Source organism: Amphibalanus amphitrite, unplaced genomic scaffold, assembly GCF_019059575.1.
Source record: "Amphibalanus amphitrite isolate SeventyFive unplaced genomic scaffold, NRLGWU_Aamphi_draft 000079F_arrow, whole genome shotgun sequence".
NCBI lineage: Eukaryota > Metazoa > Arthropoda > Thecostraca > Balanomorpha > Balanidae > Amphibalanus > Amphibalanus amphitrite.
The window spans coordinates 454,280-469,382 of record NW_024881575.1 but is presented as its reverse complement, the minus strand read 5'-3'; the positions used below and the strand labels follow the sequence as shown (position 1 = coordinate 469,382).

General features: G+C 55.3%; 2 protein-coding genes across 6 annotated transcripts in view; one reads left to right on the top strand and one right to left on the bottom strand.

Annotated features, from left to right (window-relative positions):
* LOC122379515 (CLIP-associating protein 1-like) overlaps positions 1 to 10,918 on the top strand; it is a 44,383-nt gene extending 33,465 nt beyond the window's left edge. For 2 of the 3 annotated variants that reach the window (XM_043361788.1, XM_043361790.1), the window contains 13 exons: positions 621 to 707; positions 1,549 to 1,723; positions 1,989 to 2,079; positions 2,433 to 2,549; positions 2,931 to 3,002; positions 3,328 to 3,495; positions 3,683 to 3,846; positions 4,221 to 4,401; positions 4,944 to 5,075; positions 5,354 to 5,460; positions 8,117 to 8,296; positions 8,603 to 8,987; positions 9,616 to 10,918. In XM_043361788.1, coding sequence (XP_043217723.1) covers positions 621 to 707; positions 1,549 to 1,723; positions 1,989 to 2,079; positions 2,433 to 2,549; positions 2,931 to 3,002; positions 3,328 to 3,495; positions 3,683 to 3,846; positions 4,221 to 4,401; positions 4,944 to 5,075; positions 5,354 to 5,460; positions 8,117 to 8,296; positions 8,603 to 8,987; positions 9,616 to 9,855 — 2,099 coding nt within the window. In that variant the 3' untranslated portion in view covers positions 9,856 to 10,918. The remainder of the gene's footprint in view (positions 1 to 620; positions 708 to 1,548; positions 1,724 to 1,988; positions 2,080 to 2,432; positions 2,550 to 2,930; positions 3,003 to 3,327; positions 3,496 to 3,682; positions 3,847 to 4,220; positions 4,402 to 4,943; positions 5,076 to 5,353; positions 5,461 to 8,116; positions 8,297 to 8,602; positions 8,988 to 9,615) is intronic. The other variant, XM_043361789.1, reaches the window with a different exon arrangement.
* A 339-nt stretch (positions 10,919 to 11,257) lies between these two features.
* The window catches only part of LOC122379513 (Bardet-Biedl syndrome 4 protein-like), a 17,707-nt gene continuing 13,861 nt past the window's right edge, over positions 11,258 to 15,103 (bottom strand). For all 3 annotated transcript variants that reach the window (XM_043361782.1, XM_043361783.1, XM_043361781.1), the window contains exon 2: positions 11,258 to 13,544. In XM_043361782.1, coding sequence (XP_043217717.1) covers positions 12,021 to 13,517 — 1,497 coding nt within the window. In that variant the 5' untranslated portion in view covers positions 13,518 to 13,544 and the 3' untranslated portion in view covers positions 11,258 to 12,020. The remainder of the gene's footprint in view (positions 13,545 to 15,103) is intronic.

Sequence of the window (15,103 nt, the reverse complement as noted above, 5' to 3'; positions counted from 1 at the left end):
TTCCAATAAAATATACGGTTACCATTTCAAAGTCACAGTCACAACTTGGCCCTTGAAGACGAATCATTCGACGATTGTTAAAAAAATGTACCTATGAAATGTTAAGAAAATATATGAAAATGTAAACCCACGTGGAAAGAAATTCATCCGCATCCTCCGGATCTCCGGATATTCATCCGGCAAAATCCTTGATTTTTGGTTACACACGTGGCAATGCTAATCGAAGCTCCTGTCCATTCCATGTCGTAGACTATATATTCCGTGCCTTTAGTATCATTTTTGCATCGTAGTAATTACTGCCACAGTGTCATCTATATGATACGTGTATGCCGTTCATTTACTGGATGAATTTTAGGCTGCATTTTGCCTTTTCAATGATGCTACGTAGTGCGTATGCCTTATGCCTTATGCTGTCTTAGCAGAGAATGCTTGTCTGCATCCCGCTACCCCAGCATCCCACCTACCTACCGCCGCCTGTCCCTGCCGCTAGCCGAGTAGTTCGCTCGCTATCTACCCGTCCGTGTGCTATGACGCCGGCTCACGGAGCTGCCTGGCTGCGCCGCCGTCTGTCGCTCGTACCGTGGCGGCCCGCCGTGACGCCGCCGTGCCTGTTCCCGCAGTATCGAGCACGCCGGGTCCGGGCCGCGCGCGGCCGCCGCCCTCGTCCGTCGGCCCACAGCGCACCCGTTCCGTGACGCAGAGTCAGCGTGAGTGACTGACATCGCATCAGGGGGCGTATATCTCCCCCAGTGCGGAATCGAGGGCACGATACTGAACCAATACTTACCCAGTACTGTGCTGGATACACTCAGCTCAGTACTGGCCAGAGTCAACTCAACACTAGTTACACGCAGCTCAGCACTACAAGTGATTTCAACACAGATAGCGGTCACACCAAGCTCAATAATCGGTGTTGGTTACCTACACTCAGACTAGTACTTAGTAGTGGTATTTGTCGCATGGATAACACTGGGAATGGTCACAATCAACTTGGCGGCGATAATTTTCAACGATGGTCGTTAACAGTACCACTTCAGTTCCGGCAGCATGATCAGTGATACAGGCTGAGCCCCTAGTTCGCTTAGTTTGCATGTGCCGTATTTTCCCTGCTATAAGCTAGCTTGCTGCCTGAGTGCCTGTAGTGTTAGTGTCTTTTCATGCTATTCATCATGAGAAGTTGCTTGCTATAAATTAACAAGATTTCGTGACCTGACCCCCCCCCCCCCCCCCCAGCTCTCCTGACCCTCCGCTGCTATCGGGATTGACTGTCTTCCCATTGACCTGACCTGACCCCCCCCCCCCCAGCTCTCCTGACCCTCCGCTGCTATCGGGATTGACTGTCTTCCCATTGACCTGACCTGACCCCCCCCTCCCCCAGCTCTCCTGACCCTCCACTAATGTAGGGATAGAGCATTTCCCCGTTGACCCGTCCCTCCCGCCGTTGTCTTCAGCTGGCAGCCGAAGCAGCTCGCCGTCGCGGCTCGGTCTGACCGGGCGCTGGTTTAGAGACACTCTCCGTCTCCCCACTGACCCGTTCCCCGTCTCCAGCCGGCAGTCGGAGCAGCTCGCCGTCTCGTCTCGGTCTGACCGGGCGCGGCTCTCCGTCCGAGTCCCAGACGCTGGGCAGACGCCGGCGCCGCTCGGGCATTCCGCGCTCCACGGGTCCGTCCCGCGAGACGTCTCCGCACCGGCAGACGCCGGCGGGAGCCACAGGGATCAGGAGGTTAGTGCAGACGAGATTTCCTCCACTGGCGAAGTCTTGTCTCCGTGGGTTAGTACCGGGAGATATGTGCCGCTCTCGAGTTTATGGGGCGGATGTCCATGAAAACGCAACCCCCTGATTTCTGTACATGAACAACTGTGCTCTATGCAACACACCCTGCTGACCTCTGTGGATAACATATGGTGACCTCTGCACGTGACCTTCTGACCTCTGTATGTGACCCGATGACCTCTATGGATGACCTGCTGACCCCGTCTGACCTCAGGCCCGGTGTGACTGGCCTATCCCGTCCGGCGGCGGCCGCCGACCTTCTGCGGCAGAGGAGGGCCTCTGAGAGCGCCCCTTCAGACACACCGGTGAGTGGACGGCTCACTCCGGTAATGTCTGCGTATATACACTCGTATATGCTTGACAGCGAGACTGGCTGGACAGGGGCTCAACTGTGGCTCTCGGGAGGGTCCACCCGCGTCTAATGTGCAGATGCTTTGATGGTGTGGGGCCAAGAGCCAGTGACATGTTCCTGTTAGTAGATTTATCTTGGACGGCTCGGTACCATCCCCAGCTGTCCGCCCACTATCTGACGGTTCATACTCCGTAACCTCTCCGTACTTCGCACCATATCTACCCTGTCCGTACCCTACCTTACCCTGTCTGTACGCTGTCAGAATCTGTCTACCCTTATCTGACCCTGCCGCTTGGTTCCACACAGGCGTCGGTGGCCCGGTGGCGCTCGCCAGTACCCGATATGTTCTCAGAGGGCTCCCCGTCAGAGGCGGGCAGTCTCAGCTCCGGCCGCTCGTCTCTGGAGCCCACCCCGCGCAGAGACGTGAGTCACACCCACACTGTGGTCAGGAACGGTGCTTTGTTGGAAAAGACGCTGAAGGAAATATTTATCGTCATCTCTGCCTCGTAAAAAATGCTGTAATGACGTAATCTTACTTGAATTGCGTAAATCGCTATGATAGTGCCAGCTTTCTCAATGAATGAGGCGTTTTATTGCCGTGCTCAGTTAAATAGAATGGATTCCATCGAAATGCTTGTATCCCTACAGGACTTTAAGCCTCATATGTTCTCTGTTTAAGGGTGGATGGGCTTAATGGACTTGAGGCCAGTTTGACAAAAACAAAACCGTGTGCGGATATAAGTCGATTACGACTGGGGTGTGAGTGTGTCCGCTAACACTGCTCCTCTGTCTGTGTATTGACAGGCGGGTGGCTGGAACAGCGGCCCTCAGTCGCTCGGCTCACTCCCCAGCAGCCTGCCCGAGGTCGGAGACCGGGTACGTGTCATCACTGCAACCTATGCGCAACGCGCACTGAGCAACTGCAGTCAGCGATACTACGCGCAAGCGTAATATGATTTTTTCAGTTGTGGTACTTAATCGCTGTTACCTTTCAATTTATGCATTGCTCTTGTCGCACAGGCTGGCTCAGTTTGGCTATTGTCCATCTCTTTCTCTTCCCTGCGATGAGGCGTTACTGTGGCTTCCCATACCTAAGTTAGGAGCAGCTCCCTTGTGGCTGATATCTCACAACATTGACTTCAGTTACTGCCGCGTCCTCCCGGGCAGTGTCAGTAACCCATCTGTCGTCGTCTGCCGGCAGCCGGTGGGTGATGTGATCGAGCAGGCGGCCTCCACGCAGTGGTCGGAGCGCCGCGAGGGTCTGCTCGCCCTGCAGGCCGTGCTCCGCTCCAACAGAATGCTAGCCGCTTCCGAGCTCAGCCGAGTCACCGAGCTCTTCACCAAAATGTTCATGGACCCGCACACCAAGGTAAGAAAAATGCCGACGGGCGTTTACATTTTTCTTTTTCATTCTAACTCGGCTGCCTAATAGCTAGGCTCGTCTATGTGCATATCACCTTGAAATGACACCCTGATGCTTGTTCTGTTCGTTAATTATCATTGCCTTTCCGCTGTCCCAGCCTGCTGTTTACACCTAATCATCCCCGCTCGTACAGGTGTTTGGCGTGTTTCTGGAGACGGTCCAGGAGCTGGTGATCCAACACCACGACGACCTGGGTGACTGGCTCCGCGTGCTGGTGGCGCGACTACTCACCAAACTTGGTGCCGACGTGCTCGGATCCGTGGTTCAGAAACTGGAGCACACACTCAGTGTGGTTAGGTGAGTTATAGTGGGAAGTGGTCAGGTCAGTGAGGCACACACTGGGCGTGGTCATGTCAGACACCACATTGCTGTTTGCCTGTACCCCTCCACAAAAAAATGAACACACTTTCCAGTTTTGAGAATATGTGAAAAGTAGGTCGCCTTGAGACGTTTGGGTCAGGATGTGTGGAGGGTACTTCGATGTCGAGGCCGTTCTCTATCATCCTATCAACAGCGCTGTCCATTCGCGTCAAAGAGACTATCCTCCGTGGGTTCGCTGTGCTGAACAGCTATCCTCACTCGTATCCGTTATGTTGAACAGTTACCTTTACAGTCTCCGGGTCCGCTGTACTGAACAACTGCCCTCACCCGTGTCCGCTGCGTTTTGTCAGGTCGTCGTTCCCAGCCAGCCAGCAGCTGCAGTGTGTGTGCCACTTCCTATTGGACCAGTACCAGACGCCCAACGGACGCGCCAAGGCGGCCGCGCTGCGCTACCTTCGCGCCCTGCTCGACAGTATGGACGCAGCCGAGCTGACCGGGGCCGACGCCGACCTGCCGGCCGCCGTCACCAAGGTAGGGAAGACCAGGGCTGAGGCCGACCTGCCGGCCGCCGTCACCAAGGTAGGGAAGACCAGGGCTGAGGCCGACCTGCCGGTCGCCGTCACCAAGGTAGTTACTTAGACCGGCGCGGCGAACACAGCGGCATCGGCGCTGGGTGCCGCGAGATTAAAATTCTTAGAATTGTTCCAACCAAGTTCCCGGTTACAATGGTTATTACTTATGTGCATGTTACATGCTTATAGATGTTCAACACTGGAAATAGCTGAGTAACTTACTGCTTCCTAAACAGCATCGTCAAACTATGCTGTACTGACACGTTCGTCGTGCCAAGTTACGTGCCAGTTTCCAACTAAATCTGCTCCAGTTTCCAACTAAATAAAGCTCTGTGTCATTTGCTCGCGGATTTCGACTTGGCTTTTTGAACAGTATCTCGCTCGTCTCTATGCTGTCTTACCTCAGTCTATTGTGTTGTGCCGCTATTCTCCGTCGCGTGCCGTGAGCCGTACGCTTTCCGTCTGCCGTTCTCCGTCTGAACCGAGCTCTCCCGTCCTCAGGTTCTCAGCTGGGCGTCTGACCAGAAGTCGGTGGAGACGAGGAGCGCCGCGCGTGCCGTTATCGTGGCGCTGTTCGAGCTGAACACGGCAGAGTTTACCCGTGTCCTCCAGCAGGTGCCCAAATCGTGCCAGGTGCGTCACAGGCTGAGCTCTTCGGGCGTGTGCTGTCGGTCAGTTGGGAAGGAAAGTGAATGGCTGCATCGGCAAATGGGACGAGACACCTTGTTCTGGAAGTTATAAACTAGCGAAGCGTTTTGATATTGTGTAGGTCATTCAGTCGCAAGACTGCGAAAAGTCCGCAGAAACCTCTGTCATCTGCCGTCTGACCCGCCCACCATCTGATCTCTGCTCCACCCGTCTGACCTCTGACCCGCCGTCGGACCTCTGACCTCCTGGCTGCCCTCCGGCAGGACGCGGCCACGGACATTATTCAGCAGCACCTGCGCCGTCGCGCCAGCGTGGACCAGTCGGCGGCCCAGCTGCGGACTCGTCCCGGCCGAGACGGCGACGGTGGCAGGTCAGTGGACAGCGGAAAAGAAAGGGTTCGGGGTAGCTGTATCGCGAAATGGGGCGGGGGGCCGCGGCGGGGTACAGGGCCAACGGGAAAGAGCTACCGAGCTCGGTCGCCACTCATGAGCTGAGGTCCAGTCGCCGAAACGGGAGAGCTTAAACGTTTTTAAAATGTGACTCACCGCTTAAAGGTAGTGTGCCAGCTTTCCTGGACCGTATGGAGTTAATGGCCCAGATAAGGAGAACCGGATTTTTAGAACTTATCCATACCTTCAAAACTCATGGAAACGTCTAAAATTCTTCAAATTTTGAGTACCCCAGTGCGAAATTCGCCCCGACGGGTTGTCGGTCGTACCCCAACCACATTTCACACCACTATGAACAATAAATGCACACACTGAAATCGCTATTACCGATAGGCTCATCCAATCAAGTTTCGATAAACCCGTTCATCATCATCTCCTGCGGTTTCGAACACGCCTGTTAGGTGGGCCGGTAGACCGCGCCCAAAGCCAGGGCCCCGGTAACGTGAGGTAGCCGAGTCGGGGCAGCGTGCGCTGACCCAAGCCGGGCCGCGCGTCCTCCCGGTGTCATGTGATAGCCCGGGGCTGCCCGCGGGGATGCGGTAGACCGCGCCCAAAGCCGCGGCCCCGGCTTGGGTCAGCGCACGCTGCCCCGACTCGGCTACTTCACGTTACCGGGGCCCTGGCTTTGGGCGCGGCTTCTGCTCATACTTTGTGGTGCGGTGGTGGTGCGTCGGGCCGCGCGCTCTGACTTCAGCCAAGAAAAATGCGTCAGCTGATCATTGTCATTTCTGCCACTTTCATGTGGTGAGATGGGGTCATAACTTTAGAGACGGCTGTTTCATATCAATTATTTTACATAAAATAATATTTCAAACCATAAATTAATATTCGACAGCCAAATTAACCCGCGCCCTGCTGGGGGGGGGGGGTGTTTGAACACCCCCCCTTGTGGTTTTTCGCGAATATCTCAAAAACGGCGGCGCGGAGCGCCGCCGTTTTTGGTACACCTTATCATACATCAATTCTACACATGTTGTGAAAATTTCAGACCAAGGTCGTTCAAGGTCAGGTCACCAGGTCACTTGAAGTGACCTCACCTCATAAAAACTTTCAATGTCTGTCATAGCTACACCGAGTGACCGATCGCTTTGAAACTTTCAGCGATTGCTAAGAGCAATAGCATGTACAAAATGTATATCTCAGAATTTTGATATCGATGACCTAAGGTCAGGTCAATTTTGCGACCTCCCCATTATAAGTCAATGGGAGAAAATTGAAATGCGCCTCTTTTGGATGAAAGACATTATAAACACTCCCAAACACCGAATTACAAGTGGTTTAGACACACTGAACTTAAAAATGGTGTCCGTGACCCTTGTTTATGCCCTGAGGTCATCTTAGGTCACGAATGGTATCTAACAGTTTTTCGCAAATAACTTTTGATAGAGGCATGCTAGAGCGATGAAAACACCTTAGATGTGTTCAGCTCGACGATACGGATCGACTGATATGCAACATGACCCTTTCCGGTCAGGTCATGACCTTGACCTGAGGTCAAATTTTCAAGTTGACCTTTCAAGGTCAAGTTATAGTTCATTCGATGCGTCTTGACGAGAGGAACACGATGCCGGTAAAAGTAAGCTCGTACAAGGCTTGGGCCAAAAGTTATTGCAGAAAAACTGTTTTCAAAAAAATCGGCTATTTTTGCAGTTTTTGCCCCCTGCAGGCAAAACCGTTGACGTTAGGTCAAATCTGAGAGAATTACTCAGAAAGGGCGTTAATAGGGCTATCGAATGCGCTTTTCCGCGGCGCTGTAGCTCTATTGGTTCCCGAGTTATGCGTTGGCTTCTTGGAAATTTTCGACATTCGACCTGGAAATCGGCGAAATTTTGCCTTCAATGACCTCTGGTGACCTGACCTTTGACCTGACCAAAAAATTGACCGAAGTGATTTCGTCATTATTTTTTACGCTCTTTCGAACGCCGCCTTCCGCGTATCGCTACGTGGCCCAGGAGCCGAGTTACAAGGGGGGGGGGGTGTTCAAACACCCCCCCCCCAGCAGGGCGTGGAAATCCAGGACCCCCAGCAGGGCGCGGGTTAAAGAAACAATACCAATACAGGCTTACAGTTTAAATTCGACATTGTGTTGTCTACGATTAGACAGCTGATAACTCATTCCCGTACGTCGTAACTCTATAATGACCTTTGCTTATTGTCACATGTGCGCCGCATTCGTGATTGTTGCCGACGCCTGTTTGCAGCTCAGCCCACTACAGTTGTTATACATATCGAAAAACCGATAGACTTTTAGGCGAAAAAAGCACTATTTTAGGCCCATTTTTGATTTTTTTTGCGATATTAGGTAAAAACAGAAGCTTCTTATCCTAGGAAAAATAAAATGGGAAATCATTTGAAGGTGGCACACTACCTTTAAAAAGATAAAACGTCTAACACCGCTTAAACGTTTTTTTCATAAAGAACGGAGGATGCTTATTACACATAGCTGGTAGTTTTGCCATTAGTGCCGGTCTCCTACCTAGCTACAGGCGATATTTTACTAACAGCCGGTCTCGTCTCCAGCCCGGAGGCGTAGTGGCAATGTGATCTCCTGTCTGACCTCCTGTACCCCGCCCGCAGCCCGGACCCTCCGGCCGCCTCCACTCCGGAGGCACCCTCCGACAGCGACGAGCAGCAGCAGTTGGCCGCCGCGCTGGCCGCCCTCCACCTGGAGCCGGCCGAACAGTGGCAGTCTGCGCTGCACTCGCTGGCCAGGCTGGCGGGGACCGGCTCGGAGCAGCTCTGGCGCGACCACTACAGGTGGGTGGGCACACCGGGGGCGCGGGTGGGGTCACCCGGGCCGATATAGTGACGCGGGTGATAGGCAGACACGCGTGGTAATTTGACACGGCTCACGTCAGACACCGGTCTGCAGGTCTTTTGGGAGCAGGAGACGGGCCTTTTTCGTCATTGTGCTATTCTTGGGGGGGGGGGGACTCTTGTAGGATAGTGTCTTAAACGACTTCACAGAATAGGAGCATTATTTGCGAGCGAACTGAAAGTCGTCTGTTCTGTGTCTGCGTGACGGCGGTGATCACTGACCTCCCGCGTCTCCCTGTCCTGCAGCGCCGTGCTCCACTTGCTCCTGGACAGTCTGCAGTCGGGCGGTGCGGCGCGCGAGCCCGTCCTCGCCGCGCTCACGGCCATGCTGCGCCGCGACTCCATAGCCGGCCTGCTGCTGCCCTTCAGCGAGCTACTGTTCCGACGCGTGCTCGAGGCGCAGGCCGAGCCGGCCGAGCGCGAGGTGGCCCGCGCCGCCGAACAGTGCGCCGGAGCGCTGGCCGCGCGGCTGCCGGCGGACGCGGCGCTGCGCGCGCTAGGACCGCTCGTGCAGGCCGGTCAGTTTCCACTGAACCGGGCGGCGATCAACACTCTGACGCGGCTGATGGAGCAGCGGGAGTCGGCCGCCGTGCTCGGCTGGCTGCCGGAGCTGATGCCGCTGCTGCTGAAGGTGAGCCCGGCCTCCCAGCCCCCTCCCCTCCTCCCCCTACTGCGGCCATCCGCCTTACCGCAGCCGCCCAGCACCATCCCGCGCCCCTAACTGCGTACAGAGCCAGGCGGTATTTACGGTGAAGTAGGGGAAGACATGGCTGCATATGCCCTGCAAGCAAACGATGAATACAGGATATATTTGACCAGTAACGTCCCGATAACCCCGATAACCCCAGCCGCTTTACGTCAGCTGCAACAAGAGTGGTATGTGACAACTCTGTTCAGATTGTGTCACTGTGTCACATGATCCTTTTGAGACTGCTTTCTAGGCTTCGCCGCCCCTTTGCAGGCTAAACATATCTTTTCCTGTGACCGTCACACTTGGCCTTGCCTTTGCGTGTCCCTGGCCGTTGTTGTGCGCGCACTTTGTTGGCTACTCTCTGCAGTTTGCACTTGTAGTGATGCGTCTCTCTCACGCGACTGCGTCCTTCATCCGGCTCCGTCACGTAACGGTCCCCTTTACCCGGTCCCGTGAGCTCCGTGTCGGGCTCCGTAAAGTATCGTCCATCCGTGTGACTAGTCCCATGACTTTACGCCCCTCTCTGTCTTATATTATATATTTAACGTGACACCCGTCTGTCTGGCAGGCATACGATAACCGCGAGTCGTCGGTGCGAAAGGCGGCAGTGTTTTGTATCGTCACGGCGCACACTGTGTGCGGCGGTGACGCCGTCGAGCCCCACCTCACCGCGCTCAACGCCACCAAAATGAAACTACTGCGCATGTACATCGCGCGCGCCCAGGGCGCCACCTCGCCCGGAGACTCGCCCCGCGGAGTCGACTCGCCCGGAGAGTCGCCCCGGGACACGGAATCGCCGCCCAAGTAGTGCGGCCGCTACTCGGGGCGGTTTCTACCAGTTCTACCAGACTCCACCGGTCTCCGCTCCGCTCGGGGCAGGTCTCGTCTGACCGTCGGGGTCGGTGTAAGCCGGCGCAGAGCGGCTGGGCCGGCGCTGGGAGCCTGCTTTACCCTCACCGGGCGCCCGCCGCGGGCTATCGGCAGCAGCTTTAACACGGCGACCCGCCATTGAGAATATGTTGGCTTTAATGTTGCGCGCCGCTGTGTTCTTCCTTGCGGTGCCCTATGCAAGGAGCAGCCGCGGGCTGGTAACCAGTGCTGGCTGTCAGCGGTGGTTCCGGTAACCAGGGGAAGGAACAAGGTAGTTCCGTAACCAGGGAAGAGAACCAGGTGGTTCCTGTAACTGAAAGGGATACTCAGAGCCAACTTGTAACACTCCCAGGGTAACAGACTTTGGGCCCCAGGCGTGGGTCTGTAATCAATCCTGACTGGGCTTTGACCGTCCGCCCCAAACCAGCGTTGTGTCCTTATGGCTGATGGCTCGTAATCTTGCAGTGGATGCCTGAGCTACCCTAGTAACGGTTCCTTGTCAGCGGTCCCACGGCTGACATCAAACTGATTTTAACGCATTCCTGGTGCCCCGCAGGCACCGCGTAACCGGCCATTTCCAGTTAAACATTCCCGATGGATCGCGCGACTGGCCGGGAGTCGGTGAGATGACCCCTATGCTCGGTCACAATATGCAGATGCACGGTGCTGTCTGATGTGTAGGGTTATACCGTTATGTTTTTATATTTTTCACCCCGTTTTAGGCCGATGCGGACGGGTGTATGGGTCCTCTGCGGCGCTGAGCAGCTGTCCCGGTGTTTAATCTGTGATCGGTGGCCGTCCACTCGTTCCTGGGGGAGGGGTGGCGGCGTCCTGAGACGGGTCGCGGGGGAGGGGTGGGCGCGCTTCGACAGCCAGTCACTCTTGTGACGCTTAACTGTGTGTGCAATGGTGAGAGTGTGCAATGTGATCAGACGACTATGCCTTTGCAATGAGCTAAACAATGGTAGCTAGACAAAATAAACTTATTGACCACTGACAGACGCGTGGCTTTGAATTGTCGGGACTGAACAGGATTGGACCGGGTGAGAAGTATTGACCAGGGAGCTCGGTTAGTCGCGTCTTCTGACAGGTGAATAATCGACGGCCCTGTGCCCGTCGCAACTCCGTCACCGCTGGGAAACTGATGAATAACTTCCCCTGTCGCGTTTGACACAAAACAAAAGAAAAAATGCATTGCAGTATTGCAGTAGCGTTGTTGGTTACACGTCTCCAGACGTCAGGACTATAAAAACCGGTGCAAAGCAGTGCAATGATTCAGGTTTTGATACAAGGTATGAACAGGAAACGGTTGGAAAATGTAATACCTAAAAATTGACAAATTGTTTGTGCATTTATTCATCAAACAAAACATGACGCCTCAAACGGTATACCGCCGACGGCCTTGGACGGAATGGAATAAGCATTGAGCAGACACCGCATATCTCCATGCTCTAGGCAGATAGCGACACCCAGACGACGCAGCGCTCCACTCGCCCACAGTGACCTCCCTTGGACCTCCCCTCCTCCGCCCTGAACCAGCTCAGAACCGGCGCATTCCGGTCCACCGGCGTTAGAGATCGGGTGCGAGGCCCCTGGTGTCTGCGTTACGGGTTTGTAAAATGAGCCAATTCTCACATGCCTAATTAAACATGATACCAAATGCTATAATGCCAGATTAGGTTCGTGTTTCATTTTTTCGGCATATTGTTTTTCACTCGACCTTATGTAAACAAACAACGATTATAGCGATTACAGCGAAAACAACGATCACATGTGGTGTGGCCCTTACACGTCTGTACTAAACGAGCAAAATACCATTTCTAAATCGCAAATGAAAATACGATTGAATGTGCATCAAAATGAAGAAAGCCAGCATGCGAATGAATATGGTCTTTAAGACATTTAAAAATCAACAGTGATGATCATAGTGTAGTGACTAGTACGACTGTGACTAGATATGACAAGACGAGGGTCGGCCTCATTGTGAAATGCCCCGTGCGAGTGTGACTAGGTGTAACCAGACGCGGGCCGGAGCGGCGTCGAGCGCCGGCGGCGGCCTTGACCAGCAGAGCCGGAGCCGTGCAGGGCGGAGCCGCCCGCCCGTCAGTGCGGTCGCTGTGCGGCACCGCTGATGGACGGCAGGCCGGAGGTGGAGGCGCCGCTGATGGACGGCAGGCCGGAGGTGGAGGCGCCGCTGATGGACGGCAGGCCGGAGGTGGAGGCGCCGCTGATGGACGGCAGGCCGGAGGTGGAGGCGCCGCTGATGGACGGCAGACCGGAGGTGGAGGCGCCGCTGAGCAGGCCGGCCAGCCGGGCCGCCGTCTCGGCCAGCTCCGGCGGCGGCTGCGCGCCGGCCGCGCGCCGCTCGTACTCGGCCAGCTGGCTGCGGCTCTCGGCGTGGCGGCCCAGCGCGTGCAGCAGCACGGCCAGGTTGAGCGGCACGGCCGGCTCGGTCGGCTGGGCGGCCAGCGCGGCGCCGTACGCCTGCTCGGCGCTCTCGGGGTCGTCCAGGTGCGTCAGCGCCACGGCCAGCAGCAGGTAAATGGGGCCGTGGTCCGGACGCAGGTTGACCGCCGCCGAGGCGAACTGGAACGCCGAGGCGTACTGCTGCATGGTGAGGTGGACCAGACTCAGGTTGTAGAGCACCTTCCAGTCGAACGGAGACAGGTAGTTGGCGCGCTTCAGACAGCTGATGGTGGCCACGTACTTCTTTTTGCCGAAGAAGCACATGCCGATGTTGTTCCAGAGCGGCGGCGACTCTGCCGACGCCCGGGCCGCCACGCGGTACTTGCTCAGAGCCACGTCAAACTCGCCATGGCCCTGCATCATGCTGCCGGCGGCCAGGATGGCTGCCGTGCTGTCGGCCTGGTGGGCCAGCGCCGAGCCGAGCTGCTCGAACGCCTGCTGGTGCTGGCCGGCGCGCATGTACAGAAGCCCCAGGGAGGTGAGCAGCTCGGCCGACTCGGGAAACTGCTCGGTGGCCTGCTGGTAGGTGGCGATGGCCTCCTGCAGGTCGCCCTGCAGTAGCGCCACCTGCCCCAGCTGGTCGTAGGTGCGCTCGTGTTGGTGCAGCTGCAGCGAGCGGCGCAGCGCCTCGCGGGCGGCGGCCAGCTGCTTCAGGTGCTTGTAGCACAGCCCTTTGCTGTAGAATATCTCCCAGTCGGGGGTGCTGCTGGCTTCCTTTTCGGCCTGTGTGTAGGCGGCCACCGCCATGTCGAACCGGCCGAGCAGGAACAGAGACCGGGCCATCTGTCGCAAATTGTCCACGTTCTGCGGGTTCAGCTCGCGGCAGCGCTGGAACATCTCGAACGAGTGCTGAATGCTACCCTCGGAGCGCAGGATCAGACCCTGGATATAGCAAGCATATTCGCACATGTCGTTCGTTTCTTGCAGCTGTTCTTTTAGCAACGCCTTGCAAGTGTCGAACTCTTTTCTGATGAAATGAATGTGTATCATCCAATTCCGTCGCTCCACCAGGTTCAGTTCGGGAGCTTTCGATGGACGACTTTTACCGAGCAAGGCAGATGATGCACTTCCCACTACTTCTTCCATTTTTCCATTTGAAGTTGAAACGCTAGGTTCCGATGGGTACATAGACATCGCCTCTTTTAATGATATGCTGCCGTACTGCCGAAATAAGGACGCGCAGTGTCAGTCAGCGCTCGTTCAACGTTGCACGACAGACGCTAGACTAGAGCGAATTGAGCCAAGATAGACGATCTAATATTTAGTATATAAGACAAGCTTATATTTTGGTACACTGAGAACTTTACTGACCCAGTAATGCTAAACCAGTGACAACTGAGCCAGTGACAGCTGAACCAGTGGAGAACTGAGCCACTGGACAAGTGAACCAGTGTAGTGGACAACTGGACCCGTGGCAGCTGAACGTTAGGTTAAGTAACGCTAGGTTAGCTCCATCCCAGACCCAGCAGGTGACAAAAAGGGGTTGTTCATGCTAGGTTAGGTGAATAACTCAAAATGAATGACCTTTTCCTCGAATATAGAAAGTTTAAATGTCAAAAATGATGTTTTTAGGTGAATTTTCGCCCACAGGGCATCATCAGACAAGCAGTTGGCACAGATTGCCAATTGTGCCAATTGCTTGTCTGATGATGCCCTGTGGGCGAAAATACAATATGTTCCTCGCAAGAGCACTGAACACCATAGGTTAGGTGAAAACCTTACCTTACCTTACCTTACCTTCGTGGTGATCGGGATTGAAAAGGCCACTTGGCCTGGGGATCCCGCTCTCATCGAGCTCATGTCGGGATACAGGCTAGGCTCTCAGGGATAGGGGGTGTCGTACATGATGCCACCCCAGTGCTTGTCCAGCTGGGCCTTGAACTGGTTGACGGACTGTGCCATGACCACTGCACTTGGTAAAGAGTTCCAGTCGTTGATGACCCTGAAGCTGAACGCGTTTCTGCGCACGAGTTTGGTGGCCCTCGGTTTCTCGAGCTTCCACTCGTGGCCCCTGGTTCGAGCTGAGTTGCTCCGGGTCAAGAAGTTTTCTGGCGATATGGCCAGCCCTCCGTGCAGCAGCTGATATAGGGTCACCATGTCGCCTCTGCGCCGCCGGTAGTAGAGTGATGGTAGTCCCAGTCGACGGAGTCTTTCGGGGTACGGGAGGTGCTTGATTTGTGCGACCATTCTTGTTGCACGACGTTGCACGCGTTCAAGCCTCTTCTGGTCCTCTTTCCCAAAAGGTCCCCAGATTGTGTTCCCATATTCTAGGAGGGGCCGAACCATGGTCTTGTAGAGAAGCGGCAGCGTGTGTTCGTCAATGTTGGCGAATGAGCGTCTCACGACGGCCAGAATCTGTGAGGCTTTAGCGACGGCTGACGCGGTCTGCTTGTGAAAACTGAGTTGGTTGTCGATTTCGATGCCGAGGTCTTTCTCCTCTTCAGCGTTTTGGATCAGGATTCCGTTCAAATAGTACGCATGCTCCGGGTTTCGGTGGCCGAGGTGCATCGCCTTGCACTTTTGGGCATTGAAAGGGAGCAGCCACTTCTCAGACCAGCGGACGAGCGCATCGATGTCAGTCTGGAGGTCATTGCTGCTACCCAGGACGCGGCGGTATAGTTTCGTGTCGTCGGCGAACAGTTTGACTGAACCAGTGACCTCCGAGGGAAGATCGTTGACAAATATCGTGAACAGTACAGGTCCGAGAACCGATCCCTGTG